The sequence below is a fragment of the Festucalex cinctus genome, chromosome 4 (genome assembly GCF_051991245.1).
Source record: "Festucalex cinctus isolate MCC-2025b chromosome 4, RoL_Fcin_1.0, whole genome shotgun sequence".
NCBI lineage: Eukaryota > Metazoa > Chordata > Actinopteri > Syngnathiformes > Syngnathidae > Festucalex > Festucalex cinctus.
This window is the reverse complement of record NC_135414.1, coordinates 24,292,467-24,317,207: the sequence shown is the minus strand read 5'-3', so window position 1 is coordinate 24,317,207 and position 24,741 is coordinate 24,292,467. Positions and strand designations below refer to the sequence as shown.

Sequence of the window (24,741 nt, the reverse complement as noted above, 5' to 3'; positions counted from 1 at the left end):
TCTGTGATGATTCAGTAGGAATAGCTGAACGAATATGATATATTGGGGTTTTCTGAAAAGTGATGATTTTGGAGGTATGAGGATTCTGCCAGTTGCCAGCAATACTGTATGTACCTTAGGGTACATATTTGTACTCTTTATTGGCATTTGTTTTGTCTGAGAGTGTGTACAGTGTGAACAAACTGAGCTTCTTGCAGGTGTTCCGGGGACTCTGTGACCTCAGGTGTGGCTCATCATTCCCACGAGGCCCGATGTGCATTAGTCGCTTCCCGCGAAACAGATGGTGAAGCGCAGACAATGAGTGGATGAGACAGACAAGCCAGGTAGAGGAGCAGGTGGCTGCAAGGGGTCCGCTCTTAAATCTTGAAAACCTGATGAGGCGCTGGGGGAAGGGCTCAGCAGTGTTACCTATATGCTAAGGTTATGCTGCCATTGAAATGGGTTTCTATGTAGTATGTTGGTCTCCATGAAAAACAAAACAAAAACAAAGTCAAATAAAAATTAAAAAATTAAAATATATATTTTTTAAATCCCCAAATAGGTGAATCTGCAGGTGCCTAACCGCAAACTAGAGATGATTCTGATGATTAGTGGCAAGTGGTGCATTGCCAATTTGCCCCTATGAGATCACTATGGTGAAAATTTATTTATTTTCTTGGGTGTGATTCAATTGCTAAAATAAATTCATTGTCCATATATTGCTGCTTTTGAGGTAATCCCCTCCACATCAAAGTTAGGGTTGCCCGGAAGAGCCGATTTTACCAGTAAAACCACATAAATGTATCATTTGGTGTATGCTAGAAATCAGAGTTTGGTGTGAAGCTTCGTTTTTGGTTCACATTCGGCAGGGTATAGGTGCAAAATGTAAAAACAACTGGTCACGCTTTGTGCTGCACGAGTAGCCAGTAGTTGAGCTGCACTGTGTTTGTTTTCTGTCAGGGCATGTGTCTAGTGCAGGCAGCATTACACTTTTTGTCCCCTACCTAATATATTTTGTATTTGGGAACCCAAATAATCCCCCCACCAAATTACTCGATTACCTGATGCATTTTTTTTTTTTTTTTTTTTTTTATTGTAATGGCTAGTTCCGACAAACTATCAAACAACTGATGACCACGCAAATGAAAAAATAAATAAATAAATAAATTAAAAAAAGAGAGAGAGAGAGCATGATTAAAAAAATACACGATATAAGGGAAAATAATTGTTTTAATTTAATAAAGTTCTGCAACTGCTAGATTTTTGTAATGTTATTTCCCTTCAAAGTCAAATCTGAAGTAAGGAAAATAAGTTGCAACACACAATAACAGCTTAAGAATGTACATTTAAACGTTCACTGAAATAAAATTTACAACATACATGTACGCCAAGATTCAAACATAGAAACCTGAAATCTGTAAGACCAACTTGCTAACAATTTCCCAAATTTCGGATTTTATTTTTGGAAGGACTTTTAAATATGGAAATACAGATTTGGATCATTCTCAAATCTTGCATTGTAAAATATTTGTCTTACATAATAATTGTTGACGTTAGAGTGCAATCCCTGAAAGTAGATACTAGTTTTCCATGAAAAAAGCTTCATTGAAGGCTTGTGACGTTTTTATACCACCTGCTCTTGCTCCTTTGACCCACAGTAACCTCCTCCTCCTCCTGTTAGGTACTTTCATTCAAGTGGTAGCTTAAGAATTTATCTAAATAGGCTTATGCTTGTCAGACTCACCTGCTTTTGCTGCCACCACTGTCACTCATATGCTTTTTCTCAGCCATGCAAACACTGTCTTTGCTGCTATTCAGCTACCTCTAATATGTTTGCAAGCAAAATAAGATGCTTAAGTGAAACCTGTGCAGATAAATAAAGTGTCAAATTAGGTGCATATAGGATCACTTTAGAAAATGTGAGTTTAGCAGATAAGAGCACTTTGGTTGCTGTTTGCTCTGAATTGTGTTTCGACCAATAAGATGTGCGGTCTAAAAAAACAATGGCAATTTGAAAAATTCCCTCATGAGTCTTTAAAGACAAGACTGAGAAAATATGGTAGTTCTCGGAACGGTTTCAGGCTCGATCTGTCCCGACTGTTTCGTACAAATACATATGACTTGAATTCTTTTACTCGTTTGAGATTTTCCCATGACCCCTATAGGACAGGACAGATGCATGTTTCAGGCGGGAACTTGTGCAAATGCAGCGGAAACAGATTCTCAGAACTGTGTTAAACCCACTCTTGAACACTTTTACCACTGTCCGGTATGACACGTCACACAGTTACAGCATAGGCTATATAGAGTTTTAAAATTCCCACTATTACCACCATTTTCTTGATTTTACACACACTGGTTAAATTTACTGTATTTTAATAGACCAGAATCAAATTTGATCTAAAACAGCTTCAGGGTGTACTGTACTAACTTTGTCACATCTGTACAAAAGAATTACATTTCTAAACGATTTATTTATTTATTTATTTATTTATTTATTTATTTATTTATTTATTTAATATTAAATATTGATTATTTAATGACACTTACCTTAACAATGAATAAGAATGAAATTACTTAACGATCCTTGTAAGAAAACCAAATAAAAGAAGCCAAGCAGCCAGGCGCGTGCAAGAACCAACGTCGTCATCATAGCCCCGCCCACTTTGTGACGTTGCCTGACGTCGCCCGGTATGAGCGGTGCTTGAGAACTGGCAGCATTAACTTGGCGAGGGAGAGCCAGCGATGGCTTCGCTCGGGCAGGACTGCCGTTACGGGCTGTCGTGCGGGAAAAACAGCAGCAACAACAAACACGGACCCAACACGACGCTTTACCACGTCAAGCTCACCGACTCCGCCATTCGAGCTCTGGAGGTTTACCAGAACCTGAAGGTACCTGTGGCGCCTGCCTACCGAGCACACGCAGGCATACACTTGTCAAAAGTTGCTCTCTCAGTTTAAATTTCCTTCAAATTGCTATTTTATTGTCCCAAAGTATGTTTGTGTCATCCGTCGGCATGTGGTTGACTTTAACGACCCAGACGCCTAATGAGAGACCATTCACATGCACGCGCACCCATTTAAATGGCTTTTTTTTTCTCTCTCTCTCTCTCTCTCTCTCTCTCTCTCTCTCTCTCTCTCTTTCATCTCAGGATAATTTACCAAGTGACCCGTCAATCTGTTTCGAAGGGAGTCAAGGGGTAAGGACATGCTTAATTTTAAATCATTTCTAATTTACAAACCAACTATTGTTTACTTAGCTTTATGTATTTGCCATGGGAAAAAAAACACATCCTAAAAGTAGTTGTTCATCTGTTCATATATTTGACATCCATGCATCCATTTTCTAAAGTGTTTTGCGTCATTAGTATGGAGGATCCAGAATGCTAAAATTAAATAAATACATAACTAAATGTATCATGAAGTATGTATTTTAGTATTTCTTTTGATATTTATTTATATAATTATTTCCATTTACTTTACTTATAGCATTTATTCTCACTTGGGTCATGGGTATGCTTGAGCCGATCACAACTGTCTTTGGGCATGAGGCAGGCTACAACCTCAACTGGTCGTCAGCCAGTCGCAGGGCAAATATAAACAAGCACTCACACTCACATTCGCAGATACGGATAATTGAAACTGTTCAATTAAAGTGCCATCCATGTTTTTGGAATGTGGGAGGAAACTGAAGTACCTGAAGAAAACCCACGCAGGTACAGGGAGAGCATGCAAACTCCACTCAAAAAGGTCAGAGCCTGAATTTGAACCCGCAACCTCTGAATTGTTAGGCGGATGTACGAACCAGTTGGTCACTATGCAGCTGTATTTATTTTGTTATTGCTTGCTTTAAATATTTATTTAATTGTTTCGATAATTTTTTTTTTCAATCTTATTTAATTTTGGCACTCAGTTATTTCACCATTTATTTATTATTACATTTTGGCACTTTTGTTCCCTGTGCATCAAACTATTCGGGTGCTGGGCGGGGCTTGAGCAAATTTAGCCCCAGTCAAATTGTTTGTTCCAGCACTTGCTTCAATTCTTGTAATTTCTCTGCATTTGTCCATGAGATGATTTTTTCAATTTGTTTTGAACTTGTAATATTGTTTGATAACATGCCAAAAATGCTAATGATAGAAGATGCTTCCCGACCCATCAACAGAAAATAAATGCCTCCAGCTACGATTCTTCTCCACTATTGTGCAACTGCAAAATAAAACTTGGCACGTATATGCTGTACTGATTCATAATGGGGGCTTATGCTTACAGTACATAGGAGGCTTGCAGGTCACTGGGTCAGGCTGGAGACTGTGGAGCGACAGTGGGTAGAGCGTGAGGGGCACACGCATACACTTTCACATTTAGTCAGCAGTGTAGTAAGGAGCTTTCATGTGTCAAACGAGTCCTCAGTGACGTATGTTGGTCCCGTTGCCTCGTGGGAAGTTAATGTTGTGCACGGTGTTTGCTTACGGTTGGTTAGAAATAGAAACCTTTTTATTTCTTTTTTGGGGGCTTCCGAGATAATCCAGAATCTGCAGCAAGCTCCACCAGATGATATCTGTGTGTTTGTGTGTAGACAGTTTGTCGTCAGGAACAGTTACAGTTCTGACCTTAGGGAATATTTTACTTTCAGTCCTAATTGCACAGGCTGGTGGAAAATAGCAACAACTCGCAACTTTCCTGTCTGGACAAGACTAGTAACTAGTTTTGTCTGGTGCTTATAATCGAGTGAGAAACTCTGCAGCAGATCTTCCTTTCTGCATCTCTTCACAAATGATTCAATACTATTTTCGATACGTGGGGTGTGAAACGATTCAAGGACGGTTTGATTTGCAAGTGGAACAATGCAGTTACTATTTTTGTTGTCATTTTACATACATTTGAATGAACTTATCGGTACTGTAAAAAATACAATTTCCCCAAAGATATATACCTCTCCAATAAAAGACGATTCGATACGTATCTCGATATATTTCGAAGAAGAATGATTCGGTTCAATGAACTCGCATCTGTTAAATAAATAAACAAATGGTTCAAACCAGTTTTTATTACACTCCAAAATAATACCACAGCTTTTCATTTCATTCAATTTGTTTGTTATTGTATTTGTAGTTTGCAGTAGTGTACAACTGTACTGAGAGCTATACTTTAATTTAACCCCTTTGGACCCAAAGATGATTGCAGTGGACATGACATATGTGCGTGTCTAAACCAATAAAAATGCATAATTTGGATGATGTGGATGCTTGTGGTGCTGTTTATCTGAAGTTTCCATCCTCTGTTGTTATTGTGATGGCTGCTGGATGGCAGGAATTTCTACACACAGCCATTAACCAAATGAATGTTTAGAGGTAATTACAGGAGCCATAATAATCTGGATGACAGTGTCTCGTCTCACTCCAATTTGAATTGCTTGTGAGTTGTTATGCCATAGAGGAAGCGTAGATAACAATACCGTCCGCTATTTTTGTTAAGCAATATTGAAGTTTCGTGAGATCAACCCAATCGGTTGTGGTGCAAGAGTGATACCATGTTTCATTTTCCCTTTGCATGTTATGAAGTGTTTGTTTTTATGCACCAAGGTTTTGATTTATTCATGTCTAGCACCCTCGGCCCATTGTGCAGCGTTCCTTAGCCTGGCAAGACCAGCTGAAATCCCCTGAGGGACCGCCTGTATGCGTGTGCGCGTGCCTGTGTGTTTGTTTGTCTAGTGTGTATGAGTGAGACAGGATGAGGGAGCACTCACCAATTGCTTCTCTATGAGCGCTTGTGGGTTTGAGCTGGCGTACATATGCGTGTTTGTATGTTCTCGCGTGTCATTTGAATAACAAGGAGCTGGGGAATGTGGCCTGTGTTTTGTCACCCACAATGAATTGACTTCCTCGTCCTAATAGTCCAGATGTGATGCACTCGACTCTGGAGGGGGTTTGTGTAGGCCTGAGCAACATGGGGGGGCTTGGGGTTCCCTGCTGTGCATCTAATGGAGCAAAGGCTAACACTGTTTTTGCACAAAGTTGTGCAAGTCATAAAGTTTAAGTTCATGACATTTTTTTTTTTTTTAACTGAAGATGGTTATAGGAAGTGCTGAATAATCAAAGTAGCTGGAAGCAAGCAGAAGGGGAAAACAACAACAGACTCTATTGTCCCCCTGAGGGGAACTTCAATGTTCCACTCAGTTTCTTTGTACAGTATTTGAACATGTCACATGCCTAATGGATCCTGTGGGCATGCGTCTGCCAGTGGAATGCATTGTGAGTTTAAGGGTTCTCTTCAAGGGCACGCGTGCTCTCGTAGCAAACTGCCATCCCTCCAGCAACCGATCCCAATTTCTATTCGTTGGACCACAGTACGTCTTCTTCTTCTTCTTCTTCTTCGTCTTCTTCTTCTTCTTCCTCTTCTTCTTTGTGTTTTTCCCTCATCTCCTACTTTTTCTTATTTTTCTTTTTTCTTTATTCTTCTGTTAGACATTTTAGTGTGTCTTCTTTAACCTGGCACTTTCCTATCCCCATGCCATGCCCTTATAAGCGAATTAATAGGAAGTGAGCTACCAAGAAACATGATCATGAATTGTACTGAAGCATGTTTAAAAAGTGTTTAGATTTTTAATCTGGGCAGCTAGGAAGTCCCCAACCAGATCCAGCAGATGATACCGATCCAGTAACGGTACTCACCCATTCTTAATTTTAGTAATGCTCTATTGTCAGGTCATGCAGAAAGTTTAAACATGCAGTATATGACAAAAAAAGTGTTTATTTTGAAGGGAAACTTCAAACTCCGCCATTGTTCATTTGCTTCTACTGTTTTATTAATTTCATGTTAGTAATTAACTTATCTGTACATTTGTTTGAATGTTAAGAATGACTTAAAACATTGTCTGTATGCTTAACTCATTTGCTCCCCAAACGTATAAATACGTTGTATTTTAAATATTACAATGCTCCCAAAGACGTATTTATACTTTCTTTTTTTTTTCTTTTCTTTTTTTTAATGCTAGAGCATACAGAAGGCTTTGATGCAGCATCTGAACTGAAGAGAATGCTTGAAGGACCGGTAGTTATTACAAAAACAGCCAGCAGGTGCCAACAGAGTATGAGAGATCAGCCAGGGCCATGTTGCAACAACCTCAATTCCCCACTGTTTTAAACAGATTTGTGAATAATGATTAAACTTTGCTATATTCTAATGCTAATTGCTGGAAACAGATAGAAATGTACTTTTTCCTGATGAAAGAAGAGACTCTAATCTTTGGTTTGGTAGGTTCCATGTTTTTATAGCAATAGAACACAATATATTATGTGGGCCTTACAAAATCAGTCAAAATCCAGTAAAACATCCGTGAGCGAAGGAGGTTTATTCAGTAAAAATGGCTGGGAGTGAATGAGTTAAAAAGGTTTTATGATGATAATTTAAAACTGGGAACAAAATATTTTTATTTCCTATAGCCTATAAGGGTTCCAAGTTATAGGACTCAACTGTATTTCATTGTATTCTGGTAACAGCTCACAACATTTTTCAAACGAGTAGAGATTATAACTCTTAGGCGGCGGTCATATTACACATTTATTCAGCCAAACGTGAGCATTTGAGACAAGTGGCTACTGTGATGCCAGAAAAACGACTTCTGTGTCTGATCAAGCGGTTCATCTTGGCTTACAAGAATCGCTTCCCGTCTAATTCCCTCATGTGAAAGTCCAGGGTGCGGGCTTATGAGGCATAAAAGGCCACTTGTTCCCCTCGCCGCACACGCGTGTCAAAGTATGTGTAGAGCCGGCCTTGCTTGGGGGCCGCACAGGGAGGGGTCATGCTGACCCACAATTTGTTGAAGTTGACAGTCTGGCCTCCAGCACCTGCCAGAGACAAATTCTTCTTGGCATCGGTTTTGTGAAAATCTCAAGGACGCACCCCAACTTCCCGACTCGCTCACCCCTCAAGCATTGTAGCTTGTGGATCTGTAAAATTGCAAATGGAAGGTGATTACAAGCTCAGTCTTGATTACATGCACTGTCTCCAACTGGAGGCAGTCGCATTAATCACCCAGCATGTGAATCTCAGCGAGTGATGCTGAGCGTAGATGGAAGTATTATGAAAAAGTTGATTAATAAACTGAAGATAAATGATTATAGATGCAAAACTGGGTTAAATTAGTTCAAGGTAGTTTATTAAATGGGAAATGTTAAATGTCAGTATAAACAATATAACAATCACTATGCTGCTGTAAAAGTCTTGCATATTCAGATTTGCGTCACAATATTGTGGATGTGTTCTTTATCTACTCTATCTGAAGCACCAAAATAACTAAATAAATTAATTAATTAATTTTCCAGCAAATTAATATGACTGAACTTCCACACAGTGTGTGGGGTTCTGCAGCTAAGTGGTGAAGGATTTTGTCACTTTTTTTCCTCCACTTTTTAGTGTTAAATCTTATGCAAGTATGGTTGAAACAGTCTTTGCCAAAATTTAACAATTTTTAGCTTACAACTTAAATCCTTTAAGGTGTGTCAAAAGTTAAAATAACTAAGATGAAAAAGATTAGCTGTTTTTTTGTTTTGTTTTTTTAAATCACTGTAACATAATATAGACATTGTATTGAACTGGGTTATTTGTTTTCTTATATGATTCCATTAACGTCAATATCTGTTACTGTGAGTGCGATTGTTTCAGAGTTTTCATCTCTCCACTGTTTAATGGCTAGTAAGCTCATCTAAACAAGCCAAGCTAACAAAACGTGTGTTGACCCTACTAGCGACGTTGTTGTTAAGGGAGGGGCTCCGCTGCACCCAAATGGCAACTAGTGGTCCTGGGAATGCATCTCGTCTTTTGTTTGGGATGAGGAGGCAGCCAGGCTGTCTGGTGTGTGCGTTTCTGTGTCCTGCTTTTGTGTGTGTGATTGTGTGTGTGTGTGTTAGAGAGAGCTCATCCTTGGCCTTGCTCCTCACGGCCTTCCGACTGGCAGAAATGTTGATTACACCCTAGTGAGAGGAGCTCGAGCTCAGCCTCCAGTTGCTCACGCTGGATTAACACACGCAGCAACACGTGGGCCGTGTGTATTGTGAATGCAGCCAAGGCTGGCTTGCCTCCTACTGGTAACAGACAGCGGTGGTGGCGACAGGTTTCTCTCCCACATCTCCTCCTCCCCCTTCTCCTCCTCCTCCTCCTCCCATCGAACCAGAGAGGCGAGGCAGTGCCATGGCTCTGGAGCCCAGGAGGCCGGAACAAAAGACGGCCTGTTTTCAGAAGGCCATTACTTAGGCTGCAGAGGATATGGAAACAATAGGCTGCATGAGTTCTACGCCCCGACACCACATTCAGCCAAAAGCTCGCAGGAAACTTAAGCCCTGTGCACCGACAGCAGTCTCTCACAGTTTTTGTTCCATCAACTTTATAGTTTGATAACGCCAGGAAAAGGAGCCTTTTCCTGTCCAGCGCACCAAAACAGTTATGATGACTGAGAGTGAAACCTCTGCTCGTTTGGAGCATGCTGTCTTCGTTTTCACTGACCACCAAAGTCCTTCTTATAGAAATAAGCACATATTTCCTCACAGCTTATTGATGTTGGATGGAAATAATGAAAATAGGCAGCGGTATCTTGAAGGGCGACCACATTCATTTCTGTGATGCTGGTTGACCTTTTAACTCATTCACTGCCAGTCCAGAAAAAAAATAATCTTTGACGTCTAAAATCGTCTATGGCAGTGAATGTGTTAATTTGGTTGACTTTCAAAGCAAAATTTAAATTCAATTATTTGCTGTAATTTGTCCCAGTATAAAAATATCAAGTGATGTTATTTTTTTATTTTTTTTTAATAAACATTATTAATCATCGTAAAACTTTCAGCAAAAGGTTAGCCAATCACATATAGTAGTAGTAGTAATAATAATAATAATAATAATAATAATAATAGTAATAATAATAATAATAATAATAATAAACAACTATCAGCAGACTAGCATGGCAAGCTAATGTAGTAGAACACTCCACACAGCACAGATTCAGCTGAATTGCACAACATCAATAACAGATGATCCAAATAAAGTGCTTCGCATACTGAATTGTATTAATTTTACATCTAAAATATGCAAAAAGACCCTGTAAAGTGAATTCTGAAATTTGCTTCTAAATTCATTCCATGTTTAAAGATGAGAGCTATGTTAGTACCAAGTTATTGAGATGTAGTGTAAGCTGGTTTTCACCATTTCAGTTTTACTGGGTTTCATTCATTTCTTTTCAAGTTTCATTATCTAATTGACTTTATTTTTTAAAATAAATACATTTTTTGGGCATGGTTTTTAATGGGGGTTTTTTGCGGGGCTGTTGTCTTTTGAAGTATCACTACACCTGGAAGACTCAGTACCGGTAATTAACATAAATAGTTCAGTCTGCTTAATGTTTGTTGCTGCTCATGTCTTCATTGCCAACACGTTGAAGGATGGAAATCGATTAGCTGTGTCTATTTAGCGCTTGGCAAAGTGGAGCGGCAACACGTTTTGTAAGGTGCTTCGGTCCACATGAACCAGTTCTGCAAGGAAGAATCTTGTGATCCTTGGGCCTTTGGGCAACATCATGCCACTGGAACTTGTGAATGCTTTGGAGGTTGCAAAAGACGGAATACTAGAAAAGTGTTGTTGGAAATAATTGGGGGGAAAAAACTAATTTCACTTAGCAGAGTTCAACAGTGTGATTTGGGATTAGGCCAACAAGCCACATGACACTATTCTGGCCAACCAGCGCCAGCTCTCCTCCATGTCTTTGCAGAAGGGTCACCGTGTTTATCTCAAGATCTTAATATCGAGATTACTGTTAAATGGGTAAAAGGGAAGTACATGGAAACCCAGAATAGTGTTGTTTGTTTAATCATTATCATTGAAAGCCTGGCGCCAACCACTGAGTGGACTGCGACCACAGTTTTTGCCAGCATTAAAATGACATTGAATAGCATTGGGAAATCATGAATATATAAAAATTAAGTCCAATACAGTTTTCCTGTTTGTTGTTTTGAATGTTTTTTTTTTTTTTGGTAAACATCACCGTATTAATCTAAACCCAGTAATTACATTGAAGTCAGTTTCTTCACACAATACATCACAGCATTTTCAAAGAGGTGACACCCAGCTTTGTAAAAAGGCTAAGTGACGCTGATTCAAATGGCTTTTGTTTTAGATAATTGTGTGAACTTGTATTTTAAACATTTCAACAAAACAGTACAGCAGTGGTGCACTGCTCAAGTGGCCACAGATCTTAATCAGCTGATATCCATGGAAAAAATACGTAATGGGCATATGTCTGTCAATGTCTTTCATCTTACTCTGCAGCCAAGAACAGAGCAGCAGCTGATTTCACTTGTCATGTTTACTCATTTGCTGCCATTGACGACTATGGCAAAAGATACATTTTATTTATTTTTTTGATAGGCTATTATGAACGGGATTCGTTGCTAAGTGTGTTGTTGAAGGAATATCCCAATTCAACATGTACTAATTCAACTTTGATTAAGTTTCCCGGTTGGCTGTGCTCACTTTGACTTTGCATTACCCAGCACCAAATTCTCTCACAGGCTTTCTTTGGTTGCTACGTGTTCATCTGTTGAGAATGATTACAAGCCAATTTCTGCATCAGTTTAAGCTCATTTTTCTCTTTCAACAAGCTCAAAGCTACGATATATGGACAGATTCCAAGAATGTAGATTCACGGAATGTTTAGCGGAAAAGCAAGCCAATAAATACTTATGCGCAGTCAGTCGGATTGTTTAAAAGTTCTGACTTATGTCAGAGCAGTGGTCGTCTAAGGAGAATTACTCAGGAGCGGCGAGGCAGCGAGGAGCCGGCGGGTCGAGCGAGAGTGCTTGTTGCAGTTAGCGCAGCGGGAGTCTGGATGTCTGCTGATTGCAGGTCTCACGGGCGTACAGGAAAGTGCTCCAACATCACTGTTTGTAACATCTGGTTCCCTCTGATGACCACATGTTGTGCAACTCATTTAACAAAACCCATAAATAACCATTGTAGCTACAAGTAGCCCACAAACCTCTAGCCTGGCAGCACGTTCAAAATTAGATCAAACCCAAAATGTCCGAGATGTTAACAATAGAATCTGAATTTCAACATCAGGATTTATGGAACTATTCATTTTCCATAGCACATGTCGTTTTGTACTTTTACATTGTCTGTAAATATTTTGTTTTCGTGTCGCTATTTGCCTCCACACTTTGCCAATTATAAGGTTTCAAAATAGCACTGTCTTGTAAACAGACAGCAAATAATTCGTCCTGTCATGGAAATGGCTGCTTAATGCCACTTTCTTGGCTGTGCACAGTGTAACAGTTTCTGCAAAAGTCAGATTTTTTGTGTGAGAGTGTGCATGTGTGCAATTCTACTAACAAATAAAAAAGTTACTTCTTGAGGTTAACCATTAACCTCAGTCAAATAAATGACATCTTTAAAAAAAAAACATTGCATTTTACACACAGTTCTTCTCTAGCGTCGACATGTCTATCCACACTCTTCTCACTGACAACACCACTGCCGCTTCTAATAAATCACGTGCAGCCATGTGCTCCCAGTTAGAGTGGAAGGCTGGCTTTTTAACAGGACTAGCAGTTTTATCGCTGTGTGGAGTTCTGACTGCTGTCCTGCAGTACTCTGCTATGCAATGGCATTTTTCCACACCACGTAGTCATCCTGTTGCTTTGCTCCAAGCACCACCCAGCAGGTTTGTCACTTCTAACTAACCGATGAAATGCCTTGAAATGAGGAAAGCAATAATGAGAGGCAAAGAAGTTTTCATTAGGTTTTACACAATCAGGATTTTGGAGCTTATCATCGATCAGCGAGTTTCATAAATATGATAACCGATCTATTTTAAACATGTTTATTTACTGCACAGTCTGGGACTGTCCCATTTCACGAAGAGTAGGGATGGCCGAGTACCAATACCAGGTATAGGAGTCGGCCGATACCTGGCCTTATTTCAAGGTATCTGTACTCGCGACAACAGCCATTACCAGTATCAACCGCCCACTTGTGGCAGTTTTATGGTCAGGTAGAAATTGGAAGAATAGAAAATTGGTAATAATTTCACACAATTTTAAGGAAAATGCTATATTGGGATGTATATAGGTCTTTCTGTAAAATTATCTGTTATTGTTTTTTGGGGAGTTTTTATGTATCAAAAGTACTAATGAAAGCAGTTGATTACTCGTACTGGTTGTGGTATGGAAAAATGCAGTATCGAACATCCCTAACGAATAGCCAAAATGTGCATAATTTGCATTATTATTATTGATGCCCATTGAAATGCATTGAGAACAAATAGTGACAATTAATTAAACACTAAAAATTCTCCCAGTAAAGCTTATAATCATTCAATAAATGGAAAATAGGGGGGAAACTGACAAAAAAAAAAATATATATATAAAATATATATATTAGATTTCTTTTTTTTCTTTTCTTTTTTTTAATCCGACTGTATATGCTGAGAAACCTTGGCATTACAAAATGTCCCTGGAGTGAACAAGATTGTGTTCTGTAATGTCTTATTTTGTGGATCTGATCATTGATGTCACCGATCAATCGGTAAATTCATATGATATTGCAATTGATCACCCAATTTAAAATATTTTGCATAAAATGCAAAATATATGCCGATCGATCCAGCTGATCAGATCCAAATAAAATCTAGTTTTCATCCTCTTCTGTCCAAGAAATACTTGTTTTGCTTTTTTTTTTTTTTTTTTTTAAATAAAGATGTACAATTTCAAGAGTTGTTTACAAATATTTATTGTTCCTGTAATGCGGCCTTAGCACCACTGCCTAATCTCGTGAAGGTTTGCTCTTGCTCTGCTTTTACTTTGCACCATTCTAAACAACAGTACCAGAGATAAGTCCGATGCTTCCCTTGCATGTTTGCTCTCAAAAAGCAGATATGTTGAGCACGGTTAGCATTCACTTGCACATTTGGAAAACAAAGTTTTGTTGGAGTCGTAGCACGTCTTTCTCAAAGTCATTTATTTAATATTTTAGAGGTCAGCTTTTTTTTTTAAGACTTGTAAGTTATTAAAACGTTCTTGTTATTACGACTGTAAATTCTGTGGCAAAAGTATAGTGTGAAAAAAAGTTTATGTAACATGTAAAAACAGAGTATCCACAGTAGAAACTACACCGCACAAAGGATGATAATAGATGATACACATCAGTGCTTGACAAATTGTTTGAATTTGACCTTGAAGTAGGCCGACTATTCAGTTTTTGTGTACTGTACTGTATGACTCATTGCTTAACAATCACATAATGTGAACGTTACAGTCTTGCAGTAACAAAATGTTTTCTAACCTGTGTCTCTTACAAACACATCCGGGATTAACCTAGAGTATATCACAGAGGTAAATAGTACACAGTCCTATTAAAGTGTTATTTCATGCTGAGATGAGCCACCTGCGTAGTCTTTGCAAGCTCATGTGTAACTTTCACAAGAGTCCAGATGGAACAACTGTACTAACAGTGCACTTTTTGTTTAAAGACTTGCAAAACCCTGCAAGTAAAGACTTGTGCTGTGAGCTGATAAGAGTGAAGCTCTTATTTCATTCTTAGAAACGCTGAGTCAGCCGATGTCTACATTGTGAAATCTTATTAAATATTTTCCTTGCTATAGCTTAATGTTTTTGTTAGCGTTTTCAATACATTGTATGTTTGTGTCGTTTTCTTTTCCTAGTCACCTACTTTGCTCCTCTCCTGTTTCTTTCATAGTACATTAAGCTGCCAGCTCCCACGGCAGACTCGCCCAACGAGGTTCGTGTCTTCTCCTTCTATTTATCCAGCGACTGCAAAGACCAGCCACAGGCCAGCTTCGACTGTATCCATCAATATGTTTCAAGGTAGGGAACTATTGCACAAATGCAGGGAAACCCCTAAATGTTGAACACAGATTCTGAGTTGGAAAAGATTTTAACCATCCCAATTTAAAACACTTCCCATGTGTCTCATGTGCCCAATACACCAATGATTGAAAATACGTAATAGCACTTTTTTAAAACCATATTTCTTGTCTTGCTAGAACGAGCCCATTTGCCTGTTTGATGTAAGCGAGCCCCACCTCATATTCTGCTGGGACACTGGAAACTTAGTAATGGCTCAAGATCAAAGCTTGCATTTTGAACAGTTTCACCTTGACTTGTTACCACCTGTTGCAGGACAACTAGAGCTCCACTTCTAGTCTTGTGCTTGTAATTTTCTAACAAGCTAAGTGGCAATAGAAAGGAAACAATGGCAGCTTTATTTGTTTATGGAAGGTTAAATTGAATTTCCGTTCTTGTATCCAGTATTTTCCCATCTCATTTGCTCGCTTTGGCCCCACAAATGAGTTGATATTTCCAAGAGAAGGGCTAGAACGTTTGCAGTCATGCGTGCAAATGAAGTAGACCAGTGATTCTGTGTGTGACGCATGACTTTTGTCTTAGAAGAGTTTTGCAAGGCAGCTGTTTGGAGCGAAGTCTGACCGAGCCAAGCTGGAGGTTTTCCACAGGGTGTATCCTGCCATGAACCTTTTGTCTATTTATCATGTAGCACGCCACGCTATATCCAGTCTATGACATAACACAGAGTAACCTCGGCCATCTTGGCCAGCTCCCACGGTAAACCACACGGTGTTGCCCTGAGTCTATGTTGGTATGCCTCTGTGAGGTTGCTCACTGGACTTTGTCTTTACGGTGTTGACAGCTTAAAGCTCCTGCGGCTCAGCGGCTCTCTTCTGTGTCATCGTTTTTTGCAGTGACGGCCGCGAGCAGCTGGAAGGTCAAGGAGTCATCCAGGACAAGATCACCGTATGTGCCACCGAGGACTCTTACCAGATGACGCGCGAGAGGATGTCCCAGGTAGAGAAGGATAGCTGGAGCCGCTCCGCCATCGAGATAAAACCCGGAGCCACGTATCCCAGTGAGTATTCGCCTCCATCGAGTGTCTCACAAGCCAACAGTTGTGGATTTGGACCAGAGTTCCATGGCAGCCCTGTAGAAGATCATTAGCCATTTATTATTTACACTTAACAAAAAAAACAGTCAACTGATTTTAGTATTACTGTGAAGAAACTCGCCTTCCAGATACTGGTGACTCTAGAACAGATTGTGTATTTTGTGTTTCATGATATCATTTGAGAAAGTAGGTTTGAAATGCAACCAGCATGGACTAGATTGTATTCAATTGTATTTCCTTCGGCAGCAGGCTATTGGCCTCAGAGTTCGAGTTTTGAATCTTGCCTCAGTGTGGAGTTTTCAGGTTCTCCCCATGTTGTGTGTGATTTTTCATAAGGTACGTTGGCCACATTCCTTGTTCGGTTAATTGGAGCCTGAATTTTCCATAGTTTTTTTTTATAAGGGCCATGTGAGGGCGGCACCTCGCGTCCCATAGTCATCTACTGTAGGAAAGGCTGTCGCCCATTAGCGATCCTAATGGCCACATGGATGGATAGTTTTTGAAGAACGTTGCATGTTTTATGAAAATATAATTTACCAAATTTCTGACTTGGCGTTTCTTAATGGTTCACTTACAACCCTTTGCCTATTGGAATCCACTGGAAAATCCAAAATATTACGTTAGTCTACAACCACGGCCCACTGACCGTTAAGTGTGGTTGGCTGGTATAACATGTCAAATATGTCTCCAAACATTTTATTTGTCATAATTTTATAGTATTTTTTTCCCCACTTATCAGTGATCTTATTACTGTGGTCTGATATAGGTTTTCCAACATTTTTTAGCTAGCCAGTGAAATCCCATTGATGAACGCATCCAGCATTGGAAAGAAAAAAAAAAAACAGTGGCATTTGAACAGCATCTGTCATGAAATTATTGTTGCAAAAGATCCAAATAAGACAGCTCTTCCCTGTTTTTTTTTTGTTTTTTGTTTTTTTTAAAGATAGGACCGCAACTCCTGTTTTTTAACATACCAATATATTATTTTTTAACTAAGCAATGGGAATACTCGCTTTTTAACACGCACTCACGTGTTATATCAGATGTTACGAATCATGCGCATCATTCATCATATAAATCAAACGTGCAGAGTTATGCACTTGCCAGCTCCTTCCCTTTTACTTCATTTCTCCTCTTCAGTGCGTGCTGCAGTTACGCAATATTGTTTCCTGGCAGGGCTATTCGACCCCCATGTCATGCCGACTGCTGAGCTCCAGACTCTTGCTCAAACTCGGGATGCTTTTGACCAAACTTAGCCCTTGAGGATTGTGTAACAACAGTTGTTTAAGGTGAAGATGCTCATGCTAAAGCCTTCAATAGCTGTGCTCTGTGTTGCCCTTTTAGCTTTAGGACATAAAGACACATTATGAGGTATGTCATTACCTATAGACGAGGGCATATGGTCATGCATATGTCATACTATAATTTTTGCATCATGCAACATACATTGAAAAGTGTGCAAGTGTGATTTATGGCTGACATTACAGGGCATGTTTTGTGGTTGAAATTAAAGCCCGTACTGTGACCTTCAAAGTGCAGATTAATGTGTAATAGGTTTAGCAAGTGGAGATAACTCTCACCCATGCCCTAACATGCCCTATAAGCTGTCTGCTGAAGTGATCATTTTCACCTGGAAGACAAATTGCTTGCGTGCACTTTTGGGTGAAGTCGTCATGAAGATGGTGCAACCAGATAGCATAATTGTTTTTTTGTTTTTTTTACTTTTGTCTGCCATATTTGGCTGCTCCTCCTGGATGCTTTGAAAAATGTATACAGTACTAGCTATTATGACACATCTAAAACATACTATAGAGTAAATATTAAGATGAAAAATGTCCAATTTTGTTTCCTAAAACAACACGGGGTGTGTTCAAATGTTGATTTCTGTTTACTTTAACATGCGTGTGCAAACTGTGCATTGTAACTGCAGCTTTAGAGTTACTCATAAAGCTCATTAATGACTAAGCAGGCTCTTCTGTATTGTGTGCTCAGATAAAAGCGTCAGGATCCATAAGCGGCCATCCATTGGTTCTGCATCAGACAGTGGCTTCTGCAAACCTCCTGCGCCCAGCCGGTGGAGCGGCAGCATGGCCTCGGTCCACCAGAAGCCCCTCAGGGAGCGCATCATTCATCTGCTAGCTCTCAAGTCCTACAGGAAGCCGCAGCTCCTGCTATGGCTGGAGAGAGAGCGGGTCGGTCCCAAGGACAAGGCAGAGCTCGGAGCCATATTGGAAGAGGTACGAGGAAGTGTGTATACTTATTGGACACTTCATTAGGTACGTGTGCAGGGTTGAATGATAACAGAAATAGGAGTTCTTTTTTGTATGCCATCCATCCATCCATCCATTTTCTTGACCGCTTATTCCTCACAACGGTCGCGGGGCTTTTTTGTATGCATTTTTTGTAATTATTTTAACTATAATATTCAAATTTATCTCAAGTGAAACAGGAGTTTATACCACTATTAAAAAGGACAAAGATGGACAAATGAAAAAAATCAAAGAATTGAGGCAGGCTGGGTGCAATAAAATAGAAATGATGTTATTTATACATTTATCTTTGCATGTAATTGGGTCAATGCTGTACTTATCTCTGCAGACATGTTTGTTTTTGTGGACGGGACGTTACGTCTGCAGCCAGCGAAAGATAATTTAAACCTTAGACACAGTGAGTCTCACACCATTCAGGACATGGTTTAAGTCTGCATGAGGAATAAATTCTGAATTACTCATTAGAATGAGTACAAGACTGTCGCTTTAGACTGCAGTGGACAAGTGTGGGATACAACCTAAGAAGGTTAAATGAGATGAAAATGAAGACCGGTTGTGTTTACTGGTATAAAACCAGAAAACTGTCAAGATTAACTGCGGCTTATATTTCAGGTGGCAAAAGTAAACCCCAAAGACAGCAGCTACCTCCTGAAAGAGGACTTCTACAAATACGTGCGGAGAGACTGGCATGGCTACAGCGAGGAGGAGCGACAACTCATTAGCAGGTTGTTGTCCAGGTGTTTTTGACTGACAGCCATCGGATCGCTTCGTGTGACACATAACAGATGGATTGCTATTTGATGTGTGGACCAAAAAAAAAAGGCAATTTCTGGGGATCCAAAGTTTACAACAGCTATATTCCAATGTCAGCGGTGTACCCCTATATCGGAATGCGTTAGTCTTTTACTACATTTCTAATAACAATCAATATTTTTATGAAAAGCACTTCAAGGCCATAAATATAAAACTGTAAGTACAGTGGTAACTGAGCATGCCTTGTTGTGCCATGTGACCAAGTGCACAAATTAGTTTATTACACGGCATTCTTAACCACATATGCTGGGACAGTTGTAAACCAGCAACCCCCCCATAACCCCACAGGAAGTGGGAATTTGTTCTCCCAAACCGAACTCATGTATCCATGCTATTCTGGGCTTTACTGTGTACATTGCTGTGAAAAATGAAGTTGGAAACATAATGTTATATTACCTTAACCCGTTTTTTGTTTTTTTTGGTTATGTTGATTAGGGGTGGTGCTGGGGTTGGTATCCTTAGGCAATAATCAAATACAGTGCGGACCAAACACAAATACACTCCCCAAAATCTGTTGCTTTAATAAGTTCAGTGGGCAATCAAACATGTGCCACATATCAGACCCACATACTTTGAGATAATCATAAACACCACTACATTGCTATTACCATATAATAACACACTGTAGATGTTTTCCCTAATAAGACTGCAGATGTTCCTGTGCTCTCTGGTGTGTGTCTCTCATCTTTGTTATCCATCTTTCAGGAAGTTTCAGGCATACGTGAACGGCCATTCAAGGAACCCTCAAGCCAATGAATCAATCGTGAAACCATCCGAGGACAGGATGCTGTTGCATCACTGCCAGACAAAGAACCCAGTAGTGGTGAGTAATCAAAGATTATTGTTGGTTTCTTTGCTTTGATTTCATCACTGGTGGACTTTCTGAATAAATGAGTCCGTTGATCTTCCAGAAACGTCCTGTGCCTGCAGACAGTCTGCAAGCTCTGGCTGCTAAGAGACAAAGACAAAGTGATCACAGGACACAACAGCAGCCTGATATGAACAGACTTTTGAACAATAAGGGAGCACCTGTCACTGCACATCTTAGTTTCCACACTAAACCTGATTTCCAAGGGACTAATAACACCACAGGGAGCTATGGAGACCACCAGCACGGTTCTCCTCTGGCGCCTAAAATGTCAAGCACCTCTGAAGTATCGGAGAACGACAAGAACAGAACCAAAGCGATAAGCCACGAGCCACCTCCGGCCGAGTCGGAATGCGCTCAGCAGCAGAGGAAGAAGAAATCCAAAAAGCACAAAGAGAAGGAGCGGGAAAGGTTGAAAGACCACCAAGACAAAACGTGGTCGGAGGACAGTCCGGATCTCAAGCACGGCAAGCAGGACAAGCTTGGCAGTAAGGCACTTTTGCTAAATGTCATGCTCACTGGCTGCAACATTAGGCACACCTGCATAATCTAATAATGAGATCCAAAACAAGAACTGGAGACAAAATCCTGTCTTTACGAAACTAATAAGGCTCAACTTTTAGAAAGCCTGTTGATTGGTGCACGCAGCTTTAATTGAATTTATTATGATGCTGCACAAATGCACTGCATCAAACTAAGATGCTTCTCTGGCTCACAACAGGTGGCTACGAAACACACCTCACAATGTTGCAAATTACAGTACAACCATCATAATAAACTGATTGTTAAAATAATGCCATTTGTAATCTGGCTGTCAATCAAAACTGAACATGATTAAGACGATGCTTTCACACGTTAGTCATGTATTAGTTTAGAATTATGCAAAACATGCACTAGCATGTGGAATTATAGTCATGTTATTTCTATGATCTCATCTAATTAATACAGCAACTCAAAATTTGTAATTTGTCTTCACTACATGAATAAAATTGAATAAAATCAAATGTAAAGTTTTGGATCTTGCAGTATATGACATTATCACCGTTCGTTCAGTGTGTATTCTTATCCGTCCAGCGCAAACTAGCAATTAAACCACACCACTGAGGTCCTTAATCAACCCAGGTGGCCTCCCAGTGTGCTCATCTAGTATAATCACCTAAGCATGGGTGTGTTTGCACTCCTAAACTCTCTCTCTGTCTCGCCCTCTGGAGTGTTGGGCCTGTTATGCTCCTGACTCACTCAACAACAGCTCTTTAGCTCCCTAAAGTGACACCTCCCATGATGCCTCCCTCCTCTGAGCTCGTCTGCAGCTCCAAATGGACATTTTAAGTGTTAAGCACTGTGGATTACTCTGCTGACTCATGTTGTTAATATGTTGATCTATTGTGTGTTCTTTGTGTGTCTTTTTAGATTGTGACATCACTAATGACATGGACTTGGTGGTGAAACCGGATTATGTGTGGTAAGTGTAGACATGTTTTGTCTTGTGATTGCTTACATTTGACTTTATTTTACTGTAACCCGCCATATCCAAGATGTGTATCACATTCCACTAATAGTCAACAACTGCAGCTGGGGCGAGTGGCTGCGAGGCCTATTGAAAACATCATTTTTTAAAAACAATATTAAACGTTTATTACTAGTACGTATGTTCCAATTTCTATGATGTGAAGCTGAAGTTAAGGCAAAAACCAAGGAAGACTAAAGACTACCGTAGTTGTCATAAAACACAACAATGTGAAGTAATCACAGAGTACTAGGAAACAAATTGTTCTCGCTTATAATTTAGGATCATCCTTGACACAGTTGAAAGAACTAATTCTCACCATACAGTTAGACTGCACAATTGTATTAACTTGCACAGTCTGCCTCGGTACGTGCTGCTGGTTTGGTTAGCAACCTTTGAACTGGGCTCGGTGTGAATAATGGCACTGATGAACAGAAATAATTGCAGTTACAACCCATTTTTTAGTGGATGCAAATGAATGCACATAACATTTTGAATTTTGCACATTTTTAAAGGATTATTTGTTCAAATCTAATATAAATTTGTTGTCTGCCTATTTCTTAGAGACACTCAATCTAGACGACGTCAATATAAATTATTTGCTTCTTGCATTAATTACCTCTCTGTAATAATTGTTTGAATTAGTGACTACTGGAACAAGATTTGCAAGCAATGTCTGTGTAATGCTGCCATCTTGTGTCACAAAATGGAGTTGCAGCATCCAAAAATTGAAACGATTGATGCCTTCTTGTAGCGTTCTGTGATCATGCATGTGGTTACATGATTGTTGGCACGCCCTAAATTGGTTGTCTATATACAGCACATATGTCAGGATCACAAGCGCGGAGCAACGGCAGCGGTACCAGGAGGATTTCAGCGCAGAGTACGATGAGTACAAAGACCTGCACACCCGAATCGCCACCATCACTCGTATGTTTGTTCAGCTCGCATCCAAAATCAAGACCATGTCGCCTGGCACGAAAGAACACAAGGTGCAGCCTCTTAGAAATTATGACTTCATGTGCTTCATAGCAGTTGGGGTAGAGGAAATTCATACTGCTATATTTACTTTGTTCTATTTTTAATAGGTAATGGAAGATCAAATTCTAGAAAAATACAACACGTATCGGAAGGTAAGAAACTTTATGGATAGGATTTATTTTTAAAATGTTATTATAAAAAACTTTTCAATGTTGAAATTAGGCATTTTAGGGGTTTAAAACTATTTTTTTTTTTTCTGTATTCATATAATTCAAATAATTTCAGATAAATTATATTTCATATAATGTCACACCAAATGTGATCCAGATCTGATCTAGAGTACTTAGTAGTAGGTTATCATTTAATATGGTCGGGTATTTGTGTCAAATCTCATTGGATGACACCTTATGTAATGGGTTGTCTCTGTCCACAGAAGTTTCCAGGTTACCAGGAAGAGAAGAAGCGCTGTGAATATCTGCATCAGAAACTGACGTTCATCAAGCAGCTCATCGTGGACTATGACGTCTCTCAGACCGACTCGTAGCGTCGGCTCTCCCTTCACGTTGGATTCGGTGCAATGGGAAGATTTCCATGAACAATATCAGGTCCATGAATGATGGAAAGGAAAGGGCAGACTTTTTATTTTTTTAATTTCCCCCAAAACAGGTCCAAGGAGAGAGACATTAAACTCAAAATCATCTCGGTGCATCCACTAGGATCATTGTGAGCCATTTTCATGGAAGCCAGAAGCACCTGTTCGACTTATTAATACCCATCAGAGTTGCCTCCTTTGAAATGTTCCAAGAAAGCCTTCTGGTCTGCTGCTTAGCTGTTGCCTCTTTTCTGTTGTTCTGCTGTAGCATTGACATTTTGCTATTTTCTATTTTGGATGATATACTAAAGCTAAATATTATATTTGTATAGTTACAAACCCCTCATCTATTATGAATTCTACTCTAATGCAGCTCATTTTCTTCAAGATGTCCCCCCCAAAATGCACTTGTTTAAATCAGGGGTGGGGAAACTTTGCTATCGGTTTTGTATAAAGACATCCATCCTAAATTTATGAAAACATACAATGCATCGATCAAACATGTTTTTATTATATTATGTGCATCTATGGGTTCAATGTCTTTTTATAACTTTCCTTTGAAGGTTTTATTATTTTTTTTAGACATGCCAGACCTGATTAATTCTCCTTAACTGAAGTATTTATTGTGCACACTCTCTTCACTCCATCTCATAATCGACGACTGGTGGACTATGTCAGGCAGCATGATTAGACTTCCTCCAGTGTACAATGATCGGGTACAAATTTTTTTTCTCTGAAATGCTGATGTATTTATTTTACGATGGCCTTCTTCTGTCCTCTATTGCAGCCTGTGTAGATTACAGGTCACGTGATGTTATCGAAGCACTGGGAGAGGGAGCTGAATAATTTTTTTCGTCCTATGTAACTAACTCAAACTCCCTTTTACACTGCCTGTAAGGAACCAGCATCTCCCTCCCACTATGTCATTGTTGTATATAACCAGCACAAACACAGAATGGGGGATGAATTCTGCTTTCGGAGCACCTGTGTGGAATAATTCTGCCTTTTGTGTTGAAAGCCTTTGCCTGGCAAGTATTTCACAGGTCACACCACGTGTTTCTCAATAAATTGTGGAAAATGTCATTTATATCAGTAGTTCAATTTAGAAACAAAATCTTATATTTTACAGCTAGGAAAATCCAAACTTTACTTTTACTTGCGAATTATATGGAATTTACTGTAGTTTGGAATTGAAGACTGTAATTCGGTTTAAATAAATAAATAAATAAAATAAATAACCCAGGGTCAGGACTGGCAGTACTTGGATAGTGGGGTACTCGCTGAGAATTGAACCTGCACCCTCTGGACAAAAGACAGCAGCATGAACTACTACCACACCTGTACCTACAATGAATGTGCTTATCAGTGGAAAATGGTTGTGAGAAGTCAATCCAGCAATTTTCTGCCTTCCTGAGGTAATGTCAAAGCTACACTATGTAGGCGCCCTTTCGTGCTCCTGCCCTTTTTTGTTGAAACAGTCGCTCTCAGACATGCTGTGGCATATTACCATAAATGTACACTTTGATGCAGCATCCATCAAAAATACTGCCACGTTGACATTTAAGACACATTCCACAACCAAAATATTGGGACTTTTGGAAGGTTGCAAAGTATGATGGTACTGTGATCAACAATTTTTAATAAAATCACATATTTACTGTAAGTCCAAGTATTTGATTCATTCACAGACAATGACTGAAGTGGGCAATGAAGCCATATTGGAAAACAAAATAAACGCAAGCATTTGACACATATTGCTATTGTCTTA

General features: G+C 39.5%; 1 protein-coding gene across 1 annotated transcript; it reads left to right on the top strand.

The window, feature by feature from the left end:
- The first annotated feature begins 2,639 nt into the window (after positions 1-2,639).
- LOC144017862 (RNA polymerase II elongation factor ELL2-like) lies at positions 2,640-24,727 on the top strand. The gene is made up of 12 exons (XM_077519818.1): positions 2,640-2,871; positions 3,132-3,179; positions 14,722-14,849; positions 15,743-15,906; positions 17,935-18,179; positions 18,825-18,937; positions 19,731-19,848; positions 19,937-20,381; positions 21,304-21,355; positions 22,221-22,392; positions 22,489-22,533; positions 22,815-24,727. The coding sequence occupies exons 1-12, from the start codon at positions 2,725-2,727 to the stop codon at positions 22,923-22,925; spliced, it is 1,788 nt and encodes a 595-aa protein (XP_077375944.1). The 5' UTR covers positions 2,640-2,724; the 3' UTR covers positions 22,926-24,727.
- Positions 24,728-24,741: the final 14 nt, after the last annotated feature.

Excerpts from the sequence above, each read along its gene's own strand:
- LOC144017862 (XM_077519818.1), top strand. The coding sequence starts at position 2,725 with ATGGCTTCGCTCGGGCAGGACTGCCGTTACGGGCTGTCGTGCGGGAAA. Across the intron at positions 19,849-19,936 it reads AGACAAAGAACCCAGTAGTG|AAACGTCCTGTGCCTGCAGA; the intron begins GTGAGTAATCAA and ends TTGATCTTCCAG. Across the intron at positions 22,534-22,814 it reads AATACAACACGTATCGGAAG|AAGTTTCCAGGTTACCAGGA; the intron begins GTAAGAAACTTT and ends CTCTGTCCACAG.